The sequence below is a fragment of the Pantherophis guttatus genome, chromosome 2, assembly GCF_059756535.1.
Source record: "Pantherophis guttatus breed Tessera chromosome 2, ASM5975653v1, whole genome shotgun sequence".
NCBI classification, from domain to species: Eukaryota; Metazoa; Chordata; class Lepidosauria; order Squamata; family Colubridae; genus Pantherophis; species Pantherophis guttatus.
In genome coordinates, this window is record NC_142064.1 from 106,898,031 (window position 1) to 106,919,386 (window position 21,356).

The 21,356-nt window shown below is 39.8% G+C and overlaps 1 protein-coding gene across 41 annotated transcripts in view; it reads right to left on the reverse strand.

The window, feature by feature from the left end:
- Window positions 1-21,356, reverse strand: part of SUPT20H (SPT20 homolog, SAGA complex component) — a 72,449-nt gene that overhangs the window by 21,609 nt on the left and 29,484 nt on the right. For 15 of the 41 annotated variants that reach the window (XR_004590164.3, XR_015732764.1, XR_015732765.1 and 12 more), the window contains 7 exons: window positions 14,149-14,297; window positions 9,061-9,093; window positions 8,249-8,366; window positions 4,176-4,284; window positions 3,362-3,544; window positions 1,207-1,519; window positions 532-686 (listed from right to left, as the gene is read on the reverse strand). Coding sequence is in view for 37 of the 41 variants with exons in the window: in XM_087888386.1 (XP_087744512.1) it covers window positions 532-686; window positions 1,207-1,519; window positions 3,362-3,544; window positions 4,176-4,284; window positions 8,249-8,366; window positions 9,061-9,093; window positions 14,149-14,297 (1,060 nt within the window). In the remaining 4 variants the exon portion in view is untranslated. The remainder of the gene's footprint in view (window positions 1-531; window positions 687-1,206; window positions 1,520-3,361; window positions 3,545-4,175; window positions 4,285-8,248; window positions 8,367-9,060; window positions 9,094-14,148; window positions 14,298-21,356) is intronic. The other 26 variants (XR_015732766.1, XM_034411192.3, XM_087888384.1 and 23 more) reach the window with 7 other exon arrangements.

Sequence of the window (21,356 nt, forward strand, 5' to 3'; positions counted from 1 at the left end):
AAAACTTAAAACTCTAGAGCAGTGTTGGCGAACCTTTTTGGCACCGAGTGACAAAATGGGAGAATGTGTGTGTGTGTGGGGGGGACATCAGAAACCTGAAGAGCGGCTCCCCGGCATGCGCGTGGGGGAGCACCGGAAACTGGAAGAGCAGCTCCCCGGCGCACATGCACGTGCCGGGAAGCTTAGGTTCCAGTTTCTGGTGCTCCCGCACAGGCAAAGACCAGCTGGCCACTGCACGTGCGCACTGGAACCCAAAAGAGCAACAGGCGACGGCTGGTGTGCCTGGAGAGATAGCTCTGTGTGCCACTTCCGGCATGAGTGCCATAGGTTCGCCATCACAGCTCTAGAGGATTGCAACCTAGGACAATAATTAAGATGGCTTTAATTGTAAATCAAGTCCAAAATGCCCATCACTATATACTATGCAATTTACTAGTTAGTAACCTTCTAGTTTCTTTCCCCAAGTTTAACTTTCAATAGGTATCATCATTATCATCATCCCATTTCAGCATGTCCGATTTTCATACTGACCTGGCTGAGAGGTATGCTGCATTGCAGCAGGGAGTGCATTTGGCATCAGATTTCCTGAAGGTAAAATATTACTCAGGTTTATACCTGCAGGGGGGACTGCACCAGTACTACCCCCCAACATGGGATTTGAACCACTCATTAATGTTTGTGTTCCACTGTACAAAAGGAATAGGTAAGAATTAGACTAACATGGTACGAAATAATATGCAGTTTTACTAATCGAGTTACAACAAAATCTTTTGTTTCATTTGAATAAAATTTATTCATATCTATAGTTCCTCATATTCCATCCCAAAGCTACCTAGAACATATCTAAACAACATAACACGTGAACAGTATTCAAGGAATGAATAGAATGACAGATGCTCTCTTTATTTTTAATTCTAACTTCATGATGGTAAGAATGGAGGACAGATTACCCACACGCAGAAATAATACAATAATAAAAATACTAATCTGAACCAGTTTTTAAAAACTTACTAAAAGTTTACTTTTTGTATGTTCACATAATTATGATCAACTAATGTTTAAGAATATGGAATGAAATAAATGCACTAAAATATGTTAAATTTCATTAATTGGTTAACCCATCTCAAGTTCATCACTCATCAGTTGGCTCACAGCAACATGGAACAAGGTGGAAAGTAACTATAAACTATAAAATAACTAACTTACCACACAGAGCCCACTACATTGATGAAGTTAAGTCCTGCAGTGTTTGTCATGACCTGGTTGGAAGATGTTCCTGTAGTAATGGAAGTTACCATGGTGGAAAGAGGAATGGTCATTACAGGCAATGCCTGGCCCAGAGACATTTGCTGCTGAGCAAACGGGGTAAGCAAAGTGGGCTGAGGGGTGAAGCCTGAATCTTGGGGTGTAAGGGTAGCAGAATGGGTAATCAGAGTTGAGCTCTGAGCATCAGCAGGGTGTGGGGTCGATGAAAGGGTGTTGGTTGGAGTAGGAGTAGCTGGTTTAGGAGTTCCAGACCCTGCTCATTGAGAAAAATAAAAAGCACTCGTTTGTTATAAAAGGCCAGTCCTTTTTTAAAACTAAGGTTAGTGGACTCTTACTTAGCTTGATATTTTACTCCACTTTAAAACACCACCACCAATCCAGCCAATTCTGTTAATAATTGCTGTTTCTGATGAATGAAGCATATGGCACAAAAATATCACTATGCTTAATCTGCAACTCCAGTTCTATTTATTCCATTATATCATTCTAACATTGTTGACACATTTACATCACTCCTCTGCTATTAACTATCTCATGTCAATTTCAGTATTTAAAGTATTAAAATGTTATAAACAATAAATGAATAATCTAACATTGTAACATATAAATCTTCTAATATCTGCACAATAATGTAACATTAGAAAAGCAGCTTGAATAAAAATCTGGACAGTGAAAAAGAAAATACAAATAATTATCCATCACTGGTTTCCTTAACTTGCAGACAGAAAGAAAGCAACAATTAATGATTGCATTTAAAATGTAAATTGGCATGAAGCAATATCATCAATGGAATTAAGACAATCCAAAAGTTCTAAAACTATTTTAAATTTGTCCCTTTTTTTTTAAGCATTCATGTTTTGCAGAAAGAAAAGAAAGAAATTTGAATGTCTAAAAGCTGGGGGCCAAGTATACAACAACACATACATCTAGAAAAATGAACACTCCTACAAGTTGAGTTTGGTTCCTCATGAATATGTGGATGTGCCCATGTAATTTTCTTGACATTGCCTTCTTCCAATCTAGTCTCTGGGATTTCCCAGCAGCATATAAGGAGTGGAATGAAAATTAGGTGAATCAGATAGTTGGGAAAACTTATCAAAGCTCCTTTTATATTTCTTTGTGCAAAACTGGAAGGCATAAAAATGACATCTGTTAAGCCCCTTTCTGACAATTTTAGATTATGCAACATGCAAATCACAGGACTACAAGAACTGAATAGACAAATGTCTAAAAGATACTCTAAGGCAGGGGTGTTAAACTTGCAGCGTCACAGTGGCATCAAGTGACATATTGCAACTTTTTTCCCCTTTGCTAAACCGGGCGTGGGCATGGCCAGCACATGACGCATCTGGCCCACGAGCCACGAGTTTGTCAGCCCTGCTCTAAGGGATCCTTCCCCACCTCCCATATATTTCAAAGGGTGGTTAAAAACTCACAGTGTTATTTTTATTGTGAGATTTATCAAACTGATGCTGCTGAAAAATCCAAACCAGCTTTCTATCAGTTCTGAAGATATTTAAGAAACTGCACTAATATCCTGAAACTATTCTTATATTTTTGATTTGTAATGATTTTGATATCAGCAATGATTTGTAAAACAGTATAGGAGTGTTTTTAAAAAATCAATTTATAAACTTTATTTTATTACCATATTGGGACTTGATCATGTTATATACACATATAGAGATACAATTACACCACAATTGATGACATTCAAATAGTTTTACTTTCTTAAAATATGCAAATTAAAATTGGTCTTAATGAGCTACTATTGACATAGTGAAAAAAGATATGTATTTTGGAAACTTCTATGATTACATTAATTATCAGGCTGTATGAAAGACAGACCTAAGTTGGTTGCATAAAATGAGTCAAAACGTATACACAGAGGGTGCATACATATATAATTATACAGAAGAACCAAATACAGTTACAGCAAACAAAGTACATACAGTGAACAAGAGGCCTGCTTTGTGCTGCACAATTAATACACAATTTAGGACATGTGATATTTAGTTTCTTCAGATCAGCTGGTTAGGAAGTTTATCATGAGAAGCCTATGAAGATTTAATGGAGAATTTAGGGCGGGACTCACTTTGTGAAGCACTTGCAGGAGATACAGAAGCCGAAGAAAGCATGCTCAATTGGTTCAGATCCAGAGATTGCTTCCGAGACACACAGGGAGGCTTAGGAGGAGGAAGAGCAGAAGGAGGAGGAGGAGGAGGAGGAGTTGGGGATTTGAGATGACTGCTTGACTGCTGTGGACTAAAAATATTACCTGAAAAGCATAATTAATAGATGGATTTGTTCTGTGAACCAACATCAGAAAGAGTATTTCATTTTCTAAAGTTGTTTCCCCAATTTTGCTACAGTACATATTAGTTATACAGTCCAATATTTGCTTATAAAAAAGATGCAGACCGCCTCAATTTTTTGAACTTGTTTGGAACATAAGTAACTTCTTTAGATTGCAGTTTCACTATTTCTACTGGAAGGAAACTGAATATGTCTTTTTCCCCTCCTTCCAAGCAATGTTACTACTGTGAGAAATTGTCTGCCACAGCTCTCTGGAAGGCTGTTATGAAGTCCTGTTTACCTAGTTTCCAGTCTGCTCATCTAGCAGGTGAGTGACAGGATATTGGAGAAGACTTATTATTATTATTATTATTATTATTATTATTATTATTATTATTATTATTATTATTATTATTATTATTATTATTATTATGCAAGGGGAATGTGCTCTGAGTAACTTGCTTGCAGTTGCCCATACTTTTGTTATCAATAAGATTATAAATATATGTTCCCATTACCTAAAAGATTCACTAACAAATCTAAACAAGTAAAGCACAACTTATTCCACAAATATCTTCTCAACACAAAGGAAAATGCTTTGAAACGATATTTACCTGAAGAACTGCTTGCTGAACTTGAAGGTAGCTTGATGGGAGGTGGTCTGTGTTTCACACCTTTTCCCAACACTGAAGACTGAATATAACCTGCCACACCCTCAGTCTGCTAAAAGCAAGCATACACTCTTAAAGTTACAAGAAATCTACAGAGGTAATACTAACAAACAAATATGGAAACTGATACGCCAGTCAAAATCAGCATATTCGTATTTTCTCAGGAATGGGAATAAACATTATTAGTAAAAAGTTTTCCTGAGTTGTTTATTATATTCCTAAAAAGAGCTCATTTTTTCAGAATAAGTTATTTTTAATCAAACCAGTCAAACCAAGAAACATGTCTCCATACTGCAAAACACTTTCATCTCACATTTTGTCGTCATTTAAACTTTGAGCCCTGAGCTTAATTCTATGCAATTAATTCAATTCTGAAGCATTTAATAATGGATCTAATGATATTAAATGAGTTAAGATACAGGTTGTCATATTATTATTTTTATCAAAAATTGAATATGAACTTGTTTTCCAAAGTTGCTAAAAGAAAAAATAAAAAGAATTCACCCAGCTCGTCTTTTCATCTTTAAAACTATCCCAATTATTTTAATCAACCCTAACCCTAACCCCAAAAACAGAGCTATATTAAGATGTGTGGACTTTAACTCACAGAATTCCCCAACCAGTGTTGTTGCTTGGGAATTCTGGGATATCTTCATTATTTTCCCATCACATATTAATTTTCCCTTCTAGATTAACACTTTTCAGTTTTTTTTCTATTATTTATTTATTTATTTATTAATTAAATTTATATACCGCCCTATTCCTGAGGGACTCAGGGCGGTGAACAGCGAACGATAAAAATACATGTAATACAAACGTTAAAACAAAACCAATTAAAATATACTAAACACTCTGGTCCTAGATAATTCAAGACATCCCAGTTTAAAATAAAATCAAAAGCAATATAAAGGGAAAGTAAGGCCAGGCCGGCCTGCTGAAACAGGAATGTTTTGAGGGCACGGCGGAAAGTGCGCAGATCCGGAATCTTCTGTATCTCTGGGGGGAGCTCGTTCCAGATGGTGGGTGCCCTCACAGAAAAGGCTCTCCCCCTGGGGGCCGCCAGTCGACACTGTTTGGCTGATGGCACCCTGAGAGCACCCTGAGCGTACTGGGCGGTGAGAGGCTATTGGTGGCAGAAGGCGGTCTCGTAAGTACCCCGGTCCTAAGCCATGGAGCGCTCTAAAGGTGGTAACTAAGACCTTGAAGCGCACCCGGAAGACCACAGGGAGCCAGTGCAGCTCGCACAGGAGGGGAGCCACATGGGAGCGCCATGCTGCTCCCCTAACTACCCGCGCGGCCGCATTCTGGACCAGCTGGAGCCTCCGGGTGCTCCTCAAGGGGAGCCCCAGGTAGAGAGCATTACAGTAGTCCAGGCGTGAAGTGACGAGGGCATGAGTGACCGTATTTAACGAGTCCCGATCCAGAAAGGGACGCAACTGGCGAATCAGGCGAACCTGATAAAAAGACCTCCCGGCCACAGCCGTCAAGTGTTCTTCTAAAGACAGCCGTGAGTCCAAGAGGACGCCTAAATTGCGAACCCTCTCCGTGGGGGGCAATGACTCATCCCCAATAGTCAGTGATGGCACCAACTGACTATATCGGGACGTCGGAAACCACAGCCACTTGGTCTTGGATGGGTTGAGCCTGAGTCTGTTCCTCCCCATCCAGATCCGTACAGCCTCCAGGCACCGGGACATCACTTTAAGGGCATCATTGGGGTGGTCCGGGGTGGAGATGTATAGCTGAGTATCATCAGCATACTGATGATACTTCACCCCAAAACCACGGATGATCTCACCCAGCGGCTTCACATAAATGTTGAACAGAAGGGGTGAGAGAACTGACCCCTGTGGCACCCCACATACAAGGGGCCTCGGGGTCGACCTCTGCCCCCCTGTCAACACAGACTGCGACCGATCAGAGAGAAAGGAGGAGAACCACCGCAACACGGTGCCCCCCACCCCTAACTCTTCCAACCGGTGCAGCATGATACCATGGTCGATGGTATCAAAAGCTGCTGAGAGGTCTAATAGGACCAGGACAGAGGAGCAACCCCTGTCCCGGGCCCTCCAGAGATCATCTACCAAGGAAGATTAATATTAAGGAAGATGATGTTCATGTTTGCAAATGCTTTCTTTATTTGTTAAGGTACATATAGTATAAAAGATTATGAAAGAAGATTAAAGTGAAAGTGAACAACCTCCTTAACTTTACGTATGTTTCTCCTCAAGCCCTCACCTCAATAATCTAACATCATAATGGCTTGCCCAGTATGATCATAAGTCATGGCAGTTGTTAAAGAAGGGACCCATATAATTGCCTCACTTAACAGCCACAATCCCTGTTCTTCCTACTATGGTTATTAAGCAGAGAATGGGGTGCCTCAAAAGGTGGGGGAAGCCCTGGGAAACCTGGCACAGGCTCAGGCCCACATTGCAGCTCCCCAACATCCCAGAATCTCCCCCTAAGGCATCCTGTACTCTGTTTCCCATCCCAGTGGGTCCCATACCCATGCTCCTACCTCCACACAAGCTTTGGGCCTGCCTCCTATCCTATTGGGTCCCTGCAGGCTTTGGACCTGTCTTCCACCCTGCTGGATTCTCACAGGCCTTGGACCTGCTTCCTACTGCTGGGTCTCCCACCATCCTCTCCCACCATCCTCTCCTGGCTCAGTCTACTTACATATTGCACAAATCGCTTTGGGGAAGGAGAACTGGCTGATCCACCCCACGGCTTTCCTACAGTAGGGTGGGGGCAGGCCTAAGGCCTGCAAGGATTCAGCCAGGTAGGGATAGGCCCAAGCGTACTAGTGGGACAGGATGGGAGAAAGGCAGGAGATGCTGCAGCATCCCTGTGTCACTCTTAAGGGTAAGCCAGATTTTGTTCATGTGACCATGGGAATGTGCTGCATCATTAACTTCAGATACAGGTAGTAAGTTCAGTGCCATTGGAATTTTGGATGGTTGCTGAACAGAGTCATAAGTTGAATATTCTGTTCTGAATATTCTATTCAGATCTATGACCATCAGACATTTTTTTTAATATACCTTTTCTAGACAATTCAAAAAGCACTGACTTTATCTGCACGCCACAATAATTGGGAATTCTGGAAAATTGTGGCTTATTGTGAATAACCAATAAGAGAGTATATTTGTAACTCAGGATTGAAATGTAGGGTCCTTGGTGCTCTCTAAGCTTGCTTGTTTTCTTGCACACATTTCATTACCCAAACTAGGTATCATCATCAATGCTAGTAAGAATTGGGATTCTTAATTCTCTCAATTCATATTCTAGTGGCATGCCCTGTCAGTGTTGGTAGGAGTGGCCTATTGTGAATGACCTTCAGATTGATGTAGATAGCCATGCTTTCATTTTGCTTCTCCCCACTTGAAGGAGGAAAAAAAACCCAATAGTATCATCTTTTTGTATTCCATGAAAGCAAATTCTTAGTTTATGATTTAGGAGCCATGGTGGTGCAGTTGTTAGAATGCAGCATTGCAGGTTTAAATCTGCCCATAGCCAGGGCATCCTGATTGGCTCAAGGTTGATTCAGCCTTCCATAGCAATAACAATAATGCTTAGACCTCGGAAGGATGGAAGTCAGCCTTGAGCTGGTGAGTATTGAAGTGTTAGCAGTCGGCAAGGTAAGCCTGCATACCACATTCTAGCCACTGTGTCACTACAGCTCAGTTCTTCTGAGGTCGGTAAAATGAGGACCGAGACTGTTGGTGGCAATATGCTGACACTGGAAACTGCTCAGAGAGTGCTGTAAAGCATTATGGAGCCTTATACAAGTGCTATTGCTATTATGATTTAGTTGATAACATAGAGTACTTAATTTGTTACATACTAGCATCAGATGATAATAATGCAATTCCTCTATAAAGAATAGGCGAAAGTCAAGTAATTAAGTCACTAATAAAAAGTGAATTTGCATGTTTTTAGACAGGGCTTAAATGAAACTGTGATATTTTTGAGAGTACAAAGTTATCCTCTAATACTTAAAAATAACTTACTTCTAGTTCCTTCCCAGGAGAAAGTTGACTAACATGGATTGATCCACTTGAATTATGAAAAATCTTCACAGGACATTTAGCTTCATTTTGAACCAGCTCCTGATATTGGTTGATTACTCTATAACATGAGATCAATACATCTTTCATGAAATTGCAGAGTTTCTATCTAGATAATGAACAATAGTAGAGGCCTGCTTATTTTTATATTTCTGCTGGCTATTAATTTCTATACATGTATATAAGGAACAATAAAAACAGTGTATTTAAGCTTACTAAAAGTATTCCCTATGGAAGATATTCTACTCTTCTACACAATCACAATCAATTTTAGAAACAAATTCTAATTCAGCACTTTTCTTTATTCTGAGTTCAATGTTTGAGTGGATTCCAAGAAGAGTTCCTGAGTTTCTGTTGTAATTGTAGTATATAATGACAAGAAAAGCTTTGAAATACAGAATGTGCAATTTAATCAATAAAGGATTATAACTATCTTTTAGAACTACACTTCAGTTCTTTTGTTAAATTTTCTGCAAACATTCCATGCCACACTAGTGGACAACATCCTAACCTTTCACCCCAATACTTGGTGTTAACTCCAGAGCAAAACACAGAATAAGAGACACACTATCCTATTCTGACAATGTATGCATTTGATGGGTGAGAAAGGTATATTCTACACAAAGATCATGGGTTTTAAGACAAACTTCATTTCCAAGGAAAAGAAAAAAAAACTATAAGGCCAATCTGAGGAGTTTTTGCAAGAGCAAACCCAGCTACCTGTAGAATCATGCAAATAGTAATCAGGTACTTACCTTTCTGCTTCTGACTTTGAGCCAATAAGAAAACTGTAAACAATAAAATACACTAATTAAAATTAAGTAAATATACAATATAGTTTATATATGTCACATCAACTGAGCTGAACATACATGATGTTTGCTTAACACGGAAACCCACTTCAAGCAGTATTTCATCTCTGATAGCTCACTGGCTAATTCTTTTTCTTTCTCATATAACTAAATTATATGAACTATTACAAAGCATCAGTAGTGCATGTCCAGACAGGAATTAGAGATATTTTACATGACATTGCTGGAAAAGGATGCTGGACAAAATGTGGTCTGATTCAGCAGGATTCTTTTTACACTATTATGCCCAAGAACCTGGATGACAGTCACCCCATTCCTTAAATTATTTTTGCCAAACAAATATTTTCCAAATATTTCCACTGGTACCTCTACTACTTCCTTTATCATGAACTTGCTTCTGCTACAAACCATCCATCCCGACTTTATTTATTAAGGTCTGCCTTTTCAAGTGAACATACATAGCTATGATGTGTGGAAAGTTCCTGTTCTGCCAAAGGGTGGAAATATAGGAAGGCTGAAAAAGACTTTACCAGATAATAGTGTCTTATAAAAATATAGCTGCAATTTTCAGAAATATATACAGTGGATACTTTCAGAAATTATTATAGGTAGTTTTCGACTTACAACCATAATGGAACCTACCCATTACTATCATAAGTGATGAACGCTGTTAAGTGCAATGGCCTTAATGATGCCTACTCCCCGCTCTCCCTGATGCGGTTGTTAAACACCAGGTGGATTGTTAAGCAGAGCATGGGGTGCCTTGGGACTCACCCAGTTGAGTCCAAAAAAGAGTCAGTCAAGCAGCAAAAAAGCTTTGCAAAGCCAAAAACAGCCCAGCAGTTAAAGGAAGCAAAGAAAATCCTTCTGGTAGTTGTTTGTGTGGAAGGTTGTTTGCAAAGTTAAGGATGATTCAGCACGTGCAGCAAACAGTCACAGAATAAGCTGGTTCGTAAAGGGAGTCAGGCAAGCGGCAAAAGGTTTGGAAACCATCCTTGGAAAGCTTTTTGCTGCTTGTCTGACTTTCTCTTCTGCTGAGGCCGTTTGCTTCGTGTGTTGTGTTCTTGGTAGCTTTGCAAAGTATTTTTCTTCACCTCTCCAAACAAACAACCCCCAGAAGGGTTTCTTTGGTTCCTTTATACTCCTCCCCCCCTTTAAAAAAATTAAAACCTTTTTCCTTTCTTCTTTAGCCTGCCAGTCACTCATCATGGTAAGTAACTTTCAGATTTTGTCACTTCCTTTCCAGGCACACAGTAAATTTAGTAAATTAAGTGGTTAAAGAGGATCAAGAATGGAGGGCAGTGGTGGAGAGTTTAGTTTCAAGATCTAATTGAGGGGGGGGGGAATCCACAACCCTGCCTCCTCAGCTTTTTTTCTATTTCTTTATTGGAAAAAATGTGAGTTTGAGGAAGAAAAGCAAGGAGAAGATTTTGGGAAGCTGGTCCTAGAGCTGCCATCTTTGCATGCAGCAGGCTCATTTCCCCAATGTCTAGCAAGAGCTAGGAACGATCTGCAGTCTCAACTGCCAGTCAATTGGGGCAGAGGATAGCCCATAAACATTTTTTACAAAATGCCACCAACGGATGGATCACTAAGCTTCCTCTATGGTGCTTCAAACATCAGGGTTTCGCTATAGCCAAGCACATAGGCTTGTTCAGAAGCCTTTGTGGTACTGGAATGCAGTGCTCGGGCCCTCATCTAGTTGGGCTCTTCCCCTGCTGCTGGGCTGTTTTTTCTTGCTTCATTTTGCTTTGTTCTGTTTTCTGGCAGCTAGCTTCTCTCTTTTGTTCCCTGGATGTTTGTTTGACTCATTTTAGGACCCAACATCTCCGGCTGCTTTTTGCAAAGCTTTTGTGGCTAAAGCTTTGGCTTTACTCACTGCTCAACAAGGCAGGGCAAATACCCAGGTGGGTGGTGCATTGCAGCCCCTCCCTATGGTCAAAAGTGTGGGCAGACTGCCAAGCCCCCAAATTTTGATCATTCAATCATAGGAGGGCTCCAATGGCTCTAACTTTGGGCATGAATCGTAAATACCTTGTTTCATTTTGAATGGTTGCAGAATGGTCACAAATTGAGGATAACCTATAGATTATATTTATTTATTTCTATCCTGTGTTCATTATTTTTAGGAATAACTCAAGGTGGAAAATATATTCAACCCACCTTCCTATTTTCCCAACAACCACCCTTAGAAGTGTGCTGTGTTGAGACAATGACAGGCCCAAAGTCACCCAGCTGGCTTTCATGGCTAAAGTGGGACTTGAATGTACAGTCTCCTGCTTTCTAACTTGATGTCTTAACTAGTAGGCCAAAATTAGCTCATATAGCCATTATGGTTAGATAAAAGTCTAATCTGACAACATTAAAACAATTAAATCTTTTTTACTGCTATCAGCCTACATGAAATTGTAGCTAAAACATTACTGAAGATCTGAAAACACACCAGGCACACAAACTGAAAATGAAAAGAAGCCTGATCACAAAGTAAGAGTCAGGACAGGTAACCCAAAACCCATATGATGTCAGGAAAGTGAGAGTTGAGAATGAGTTATAGTAAAAACAGTAAATATCAAAAAAAGAATTTTTGTAGGTATGTATATTCAAAATAAAAGAATCAGTACTATCACCTGCTCAATGAAGACAGCAAAATGCTAACAAATAATGAAGAAAAGCTGAGCTTACTCAGCTACTATTTTGATTTGTTGGTTCCACCCAACAAAAAGCACTTTCAAAGGTATGTGAATAATGGCAGGATGAAGAGGCAGAGCTGAAGCTTGAGACTGATAGAAACTTGGTTGGGGAATACTTTATATTGACTGAGTTTAAATCTTCAGATTCTAAAAGAATTAATGTTCTGCCATTATTTCTAAGAAATCCTAAAAAAGGGGTGAAATATGAAATCACTGGAAGAATGCAAATATTGTCTCTATCTTAAAAGAGGGGGGGGGGCAAACTACAGTCAGTCTGACATAGATATTTTATGGCAAGATTCTAGAGGAAACCATACGGACATTGTTCTGTAAGCCTGTTAAAAACAACGCAGTGATTACTAGAAATCAGCCTGGATATATCAAGAATTAATGAGGTAATATTACATCATTTTAAAAACGAGTAACTCCCTTTATAAATTATGGTGATACTGTTGACATAATAGATCTTGACTTCAGCAAAGCATTTACAGTAACAGTGCTAATTTGCAAGCTAGATAAAGGCGGCCAACTGAGTGCATTCTGAGTAAGATTTCTCAGGCTTCATCAATGGTCCATCAAAGTTGAAAGAGATATCAAATGAAATACATTCAAATTAAATCTGGATCCTTTACTCTCATATTTGGGTGAAGAAGAGGAGGAAATGCTCATAAAATGTGTTGAGGACATATTGGATGGAGTAGCCAATATCACAAAGTAAAATTCAAAACTATTTTGATGGGCAGAAAGGAACAGAATAAAACATAACAGAAGCAGCTGCAAATTCTCCATTTGAGACATAAAAGCCAAATGCTTTGGTAACTTCACTTGTGAAAAAGTATTGAACAAAAATTGATTTCAAACCTGATATAATAAAATTAACTGCCCAAAGGGAACATACAACAGGAAGTATTTTTTTTACTTTACAAATAGTTCTCATGTAGGGACTTGCCTTAAACAGTGATTCTTTGCAAGTAAATGGTAATAAAAAAATTCAATTTCAAACACATATGTACATTTACAGCTGAATTTTCTGTGCCTGATTAACAAAAATCTTCAATGTGAAATTGATTAAAGTCTGGTCAGTTTCAGGCAGCAGTGTCAGGGTACTGAAGGGTACTAATTAACTAATTAAGGTAACAAAGCTAAGCTTGGTAAGGGTTAGCAATTTTGTGGGAAGCATCGAGCTGTGGAAAAAGGAGCTCAGGAAAAAATAGCTTGTTTAAGCAACCTCTGTTCTGCAAGGGAGCAAACTGGGAAAGAAAGTGTTAGGCACAGGACATGTACGTGAATGTGATTGCAACAACCAGTGATCTTTACAGTGTTTTTCATTCTGTATCAAATGTTTATTTACTGTAGTTACCCATTTTGCTTAATGACCAAGTGCCAGAACCAGTTAGTCTTAAATGAGAGCCACTAGTATTCTATCAGATGAAACCCAACCTTAAGTGCTGTATTCAGTTCTAGACACCACACTTAAAAACATTCCGAACAAACAGAAAAAGTTTGGCAACAAAAGTTATCATGGAACTGAAAAATAAGATCTATAAAGAAAGACTGAAGAAGTTGGATATTTTTAGGCTTGAATCAAAATGACTGAGATGTATGTATGTGAGCATTCTTCAAATCCAGAAGAAGGTTAAGACCTGTTGTTTCTTGTTCCAGAGTCTCACACAAGGAATAATGGATTTTAGTTATTGGAAAGCAGATTCCAATTCAATGCTAGAAAGAGGGTCATAATAGTAAGTGCTGTTCAATCATGGAATGAATTAATCAAGAAGATGGTGGATTCCAAATTTATGGAATATATGTTCAAGGCAGACATCGGTCTGTGCAGCTTTGAATTGGATTTCAGCACTGATATAGTAGTTGAGCTTGGTGACTTAAATGATTCCTTCCAACTCTGTAATTCCACTATTCTCTGATACTATATAAATGCAAATGCTGGCATGTATATATACATATGCATGCACACGACATATCATCTGTTGTGATCCACAAGGTGAAAAAGATACCCAACCCTGCAGTAAAACAGGGGTGATTTAATGAAATGGAAGCAATCTTCATTCTGGAAGGCAATATGTGAGACCAAAGTCACCTAAGCTCATTCAACTAATCACATACTTTATTGGTATTCATACACAAACTATAATATATTATTATGTTCAAACACTGTCTAGATTTTTTCTCAATAATCTGCACAGCAGTAAAGAACACTCTACATTTTAGAAGCCCTTTCTTTACTTGCTAGACATGCAAAGTTCTTACAGCTCATATTAGCAAAAAATGCTATAAAATTAACATCAATGCTTTTTTCTAAAACTGAAAGATTAATGCCACTTACTGTGATGGACTTTCATTATCCTCATCATTCTTAAGAGTTTGTATTTTACCATAGTACAATGGATTTCCAAGTGACTGAAAAATTGTCAATTTTGTCTTCTGAAAATGATTGCCATTTTCACATTCAAAGACATAATCATCTTTTATTTCCTATGAAATAGAAAAAACACTTATAACTATTAAACAACATATTTACGATGTGCTTAGCTTGTGATAAAGCTGTACAGAGAACAGCAAACTTTGGGACTCTTGAGAATACCAGAGTCTTCATAAACTATATTTGGATGACATGTTTAATTTGGTAATGGATAGGATTACTGGTAAAAAACTAAACCCAGCATCCTATTATGTGTGTATCCTCTTATGTCCTCCTCCAAGATAACCTTACCCCACACCATGTAGCACTTTAAAGGTGACAACCAGGATCTTGAACTGAACTTGGAAGCAAATCAACAATTATTGTAGTTCTCTCAAAAGAGATGACTCATGTACAAATCTAGACCTGCACAAAACCATGAGGTTTAAACCAACTGAACCTTCCAGATACTTTTTAAAAATGGCCCAAGTAGAGCACATTACAATAGTCCAAATGGGAGATGACCAGGGCATAAATAACCAAACAGAGAGTCTCCCTATCCAGGAAAAGGCATAACTGGTGCACAACATGTTCAGCAAAGTCATAGTTGCCAACTGCTCTTTGAGCAAGAGCCATGAGTCCTGGAGGATCCCCAGATTATACATGGGCTCTGTCTGGGGTAGTGCAATCCTTAAATCTCAACAGAGAAGATACTTGTTTCTTCTGCTGAAGTTCAAATGTTAAATTATAATCTAGATCAGGACTGTCAAACTCCCAGCCCACAGGCTGGATGCATCACACACTGGCCACGCCCATGCCTGGTTTAGCGAAAGAGAAAAAAGTCCCGATGCATCACGTGATGCTGCCATGACAATGTGAGTTTGACACCCCTGATCATTCCAATTCTACCAGTATCTTGTTCAACAAACCCAACCTCACTATGCCGCTGGATTATCAAGTTAAATAGTTGTAAGGAGTGGATTCTTGGATGGGGTTTCATCTTATGCATAAGGTAAGATAATAATTTCAGGACACTAATTCTTTTTATATTTATAAGTGCTTATAAATATTAATATTAATATTAATATTAACATTAATATTAATGACTAAAATTAAAAAGTTGTATCTTTGATTTGTCCATAAATGTATTGTTTTTTTAAATAATATGTGCCTTCTACTAACCTTCATAGTTCTAGGCAACATAGAATTATCAGCAAACAGTTAACTAGACAAGAACACCAATATTCAAACTGATAGTTGGTCACAGCCAAATAGTTCAAAATACTACCATTCAGGTGTCAACTTACTCTTTTTTTAACAGAATGACAGAGTTGGAAAGGATCTTGGAGGTCTTCTAGTCCAACCCCCTGCTCAGGCAGGAAACCCTACAGCAGGGGTCTCCAACCATGGCAACTTTAAGACTTGTAGACTTCAACTCCCATAATTCCTCAGCCAGCAAAGCTGCTGATGAATTATGGGAGTTGAAGTCCACAAGTCTTAAAGTTGCCCTACAGTATACATTTCAGACAAATGGTTGTCCAATCTCTTCTTTAAAACTTCCAGTGTTGGAGTATTGATAACATCTGGAGGCAAGTTGTTCCACTGATTAATTGTTCTAGCTGTCAGGAAATTTCTCCTTAGTTCTAGGTTGTTTCTCTCCTTGATTAGTTTCCTTCCTTTGCTTCTTGTCCTGCCTTCAAATGCTTTGGAAAATTGCTTGACTCCCTCTTCTTTGTGGCAACCCTTGAGATATTGGAACACTGCTATCATGTCACACCTAGTCCTCCTTTTCATTAAATTAGACCTATCCAATTCCAGCAACCATTCTTTATGTTTTCGCCTCCAGTCTCCTAATCATCTTGCTCTTCTCTGCACTCTTTCTAGAGTCTCAACATGTTTTTTACACCGTGGCAACCAAAACTGGATGCAGTATTCCAAGTGTGGCCCTACCAAGACATTATAAACTGGTATTAACACTTCACATGATCTTGATTAATGCAGCCTAGAACTGTGTTGGCTTTTTTGGCAGCTGCAGCACATTGCTGGCTCATATTTAAGTGACTGTCCACTAGGACTTCAAGATACCTCTCATAGTTACTACTATTGAACAGGGTACCATCTGCACCATGTGCACAATTATTAGGCAAGTGAGCATTTTACCATCTCATCCTTTATATGCATATTTTCCACCTCCAAGCTGTATACACTTGAATGCTTAGTGGATATAAGCAGATCAGGTGATGTGTATTTGTGTAATGAGGGAGAGGGTGGCCTAAGGAGATCAACACCCTACAACAAGGTGTGCATAATTATTAGGCAGTTTCTTTTTCTCAGGCAAAATGGGCCAAATAAGAGATTTAACTGACTCTGAAAAGTTAAAATTGTAAAAGTCTTTCAGAGGGATGCAGCACTCTTGAAATTGCTAAGATATTGGGACGTGATCACAGAACCAACAAATGTTGTATTGCAAATAGTCAACAGGGTCACAAAAAACATGTTGAGAAAAAAGACGCACCTTAACCGCCAAAGATTTGAGAAGAATCAAATGTGAAGCTACCAGGAGCCCATTATCCTCCAGTGCTATCATATTCCAGAACTGTAACCTACCCTGAGTGCCCAGAAGCACAAGGTGTTCAGTGCTCAGAGACATGGCCAAGGTAAGGAAGGCTGAAACCCAACCACCACTGAACAAGACACATGTTGAAACGGGAAGACTGGGCCAAGAAATATCTGAAGACAGATTTTTCAAAGCTTTTATGGACTAATGAGATGAGAGTGACTCTTGACAGACCAAATGGATGGGTCCGTGGATGTAACAGATAGAGCTCCATTTCGACTCAGACACCAGCAAGGTGGAGGTGGGGTACTTGTATGGGCTGGTATTATGAAAGATGAGCTAGTTGGACCTTTTCGAGTTGAAGATGGATTCAAAATCAACTCCCAAACCTAGTGCCAGTTTTTAGAAGACACTTTTTTCAAGTAGCGGTACAGGAAAAAGTCTGTACCTTTCAAGAAGACTATGATTTTTATGCAGGGCAATGCTCCATTGCATGCACTGAAGTACTCCACTGCGTGGCTAGCCAGTAAAGGCCTTAAAGATGAAAGAATAACGACATGGCCCCCTTCCTCACCTGACCTAAAACCCTATTGAGAACTTGTGGGCTCTTCTTAAATGGGAGATTTACAGTGAAGGAAAACAGTACCCTGTTTCCCCCAAAATAAGACATCCCCTGATAATAAGCCCAATCAGGCTTTTGAGCGCATGGCAATAAGGCCAAGCGTTTATTTCAGAGTTCAAAAAACATAAGACGGCGTCTGATTTTCAGGGAAACATGGTACACCTCTCTGAACATTGTCTGGGAGGCTGTGGTTGCTGCTGCACAAAAAGTTGATTGTCAACAGATCAAGAAACTGACAGACTCCATGAATGGAAGGCTTATGACTGTTCTTGAAAAGAAGGGTGGCTACATTAGTCACTTTTTTTTTTTTGAACTGTCAGAAATGTTTATTTGTGAATTTTGACTTATTATTCTCACTTGAACAGACGAAAATAAATGAGATGGGAAAATTTTCATTTTTCATATAGTTGCATAATAATTCTGCACACTAATAGCTGCCCGACAATTGTGCACACACAGATATCCACCTAAGAAAGCCACAACCTCACTTTTACTTTCTTAAATATTCAGGTTTGAGGTTTATTAATGTTTTGGATTGATAGAGAGCACTGTAGTTGTTCAATAAAATCAATCCTCCAAAATACAGCTTGCCTAATAATTGTGCACACATTGTATACTATACCTGTGCACTTGGTTTGGTTTTTCTTGGCTAAATATAGAACCTTACTTTTTTCACCACTTCATTTTGTTAGATAGCGCCCAATGTTCAAGTCTGTCAATATCCTTCTGCATCTTAAGCCTATCTTCTGGAGTGTTGGCTATTCCTGACAGCTTGGTGTCGTCTGCAGATTTGATGAGTTCCCCATTTATCCCCTCATTCAAATCATTAGTGAAGATATTGAAGAGTACTGGGCCTAAAACTGAGCCTTGGGGTACCCTACTACATACTTCTCTCCATGTAGATGCAGTTCCATTGAGCGTGCAACGTTGAGTGCAGTTGGTCAGCCAGTTACGAATCTAGTGATTCTGTCTAACCCACATTTTTCTATCTTATCAAGTAGTAGGTTGTGGTCTATTTTATCAAATGTCTTACTGAAGTCGAAGTAAATTACATCCTCAGCATTTCTCTGGTCCACTAATTTGGTCACTTTGTCAAAGAATGCAATAAGATTTTCCTGGCATGATCTGTTTTTGACAAACCCATGTTGGCTTTTGGTTATGACTTTGTTTGACTCAAGGTGTTTGCTGATTCATTGCTTGATTATCTTTTTCAGAATCTTCCCAGGTATTGAGGTGAGGCTGATAGGTCTGTAGTTTCCTGTATCTATTTTTTTCCTTTTTTGAAGATGGAAACTACATCAGCTATTTTCCAGTCCTCTGGTAGTTCCCCGATGCTCCATGATCTTTGAAAGATATAGTTCAGTGGTTCTGAGATATGTCTGCCAGTTCCTTCAGAACCTTGGGGTGTAATCCATCTGGTCCTGGTGATTTGAACTAGTCTAGGGCAGGGGTCACCAACCTTTCGGACCTCAGGGACCACTAAATTCATAATTTTAAATCCCACAAACCATTAATATGAATCCAGCGCTCTCTCTCTCCTTCCCTCTGTCTCTCTCTCCCTCTCCCTGTCTCTTTCTCTCTGTCTCTCCCTCTCTCTAATCTCTCTTTCTCTCTCACATTCCTCTCTTTCTCTCTCTGTCCCTCCCTCTCTCTCATCTCTGTCTGTCTCTCTCTCATCTCTCTCTGTCTCTCTTGCTCTCCCTCATCTCTCTCCTTCTCTCTCTCCTTCTATCTCTCTCTCACACACACATCTCTCTGTCCCTTTCTCTCTGTGTGTCTCATCTCTCTGTCTCACTCTCTCTGTGTGTCTCATTTCTCTCTCTCTCTCTCTCTCTGTCTGTCTCTCTCTGTGTATCTCTGTCTTTCTCTCTGTGTATCTGTGTCTTTCTCTCTCTCTTTCTGTCTCTCTTTCATCTCTCTCTTTCTTTCTCTCTCTCTCTTTCTGATTCTCCGGTGCTCTCTGGGTCTTGCGGGCACTTCTTCAGCCTTTGTTGGTGCTGGATGCACCTCAGTCGCTCGGGGAGACGTACGACCTGCTCTCCGGCCGAAGACACTCAGCCAACCCGGCTGCGGCCAATGCAACGCATTGTAATGGGCTTCAGGAGAGGAGGGGATGCTGTCTCCCCCATTGTAAGCGCGCTAAATTTAACTGTGCTGCACATGGCGCTGCAAGAGCAGTGGGCAGGCCATGGAGGCACCAACAGCAGCAGCAAAGAGAAACAGCTGGGTCAGTGTCTCAGGGCAGAGAGGAAGTCGTGCGTCTCCCCGAATGACCGACGTTCTTGCAGTATCAGAAAGGGCCGGAAGAAGCGCCTGCGAGATTCAGCAAGAGATGAAGCAAGTACAGGGGTGCTTCGCTCCCACTCTGAAATATGGAGCGAGTCTGCATTCTCCACCCTTACCTTCTCAGGCCAGGCGAGGAGTGACTGTGAGGGGAGGGGGAGCATCTGCCTGTAGGAACAGGGCTTCGGAGGGATGTGCCTGCTCCTCCCAAGCTGTGCTGGTGCAAACAAAGGTTTTTTGCAAAGGGCTGCTGAAGCCTATAGGAATGCAATCTCCTGCAGGCTTCGCCAAGAAAACAGCAAACAGAGGGAAGGCCTGAAGCCTTTCCTCCATTTGCAAACATCCAGGCCTCAATTTGCAGAGAATAGAAGCCAAAAGTGCGAGATTACACAAGATTTCGCACTACTGATCTCACGGTACGTTAGGCTTCTGTTGTCTGCAAATGCAGGCAAAGAAACCATGACAGAGAGGAGATATTTGCAAGGTAAGTGAGTCTCCACAGGCGAAGTGCCTTTGAAGACCCGGCCGGGGGGGTGGGGGTGCGGGGTGAATAGGCAGGGTGAATGTTGCAGAGACTCTGCGGTCGTTTGTAAGGATGAACAACTGCTGTGCTGCTGCAATATGCATAGTTTTGGGATTTGTTCATAAACGCTAGGGGGCTCTTATTGTGTAACTTCGAATGTTCGCTAAGGGAACGCTCGTAACCGGGTACAACTATGGCAATATCATTTCCTCCCAATTATATTGATTCAAATGCATTCAAGACAGTTTTCATCATTATTGTGCTCCATTTCTGTAGAGATGTAGTTATTTCTTATATATCATCCAACTCCACCTCCTTTTTTATTTGGTCTGTTTCTTTTAAATAATTTAAATCCCTCTAGCTGTATATTCCATTTGTGGGTTTCATCCCACCAAGTTTCTGTAATGGCAACAATATCATATCTGTCCTCATTAATCTGAATGTCTAATTCATCCTGTTTAAATCTCATACTCTGTGCGTTGGTGTATAGACCAGGGCAGTGATGAAAGCCAAAATTTGTTATTACCAGTTCTGTGGGCGTGGCTTGGGGGGGTAATGTGACTGGGTGGGCATGGCCATTTTTTTTTTATTTTTAAAACCATTTTTTCTACAACCTCTTCGGTGAAGAGGTTGTAGAAAAAATGCTTTTAAAAGCCTCTGAGGATTCCAGCTGAGCCGCGCAATCATCACAGGCTTTTTTTTTTCCTTTTAAAAGCATTTTTTCGGCCAAAGAGGTTGTAGAAAAAATGCTTTTAAAAGCAAAAACGAGTTGCAACAAACTTACAATATGCGAAGCATAACACATTTTGTAACGCTAATAAACCGGGCAGATGGTTGGCTTACACATTGAGGAAAAAACAAAGCATACGGACTATTGATAGTATTGATATTGGAGGGAAAGAAATCTTTCAACAAAAATTAATTAAAGAAGCTTTTGTGGACTATTATACTAAATTATATGCTAAAGAGGAGGTGCAGAATGGACTTATAGAAAAATATTTAAACGATAAAAGAGTTATAAAAATTACTGATCAACAAAAGGAAAGAATGAATTATCCTATAACAGAGGAGGAGATAATAGTAGCAATTAAACAGTTAAAAACAGCCAAAGCTCCTGGCACGGATGGTTTGACTGCAGTGTATTACAA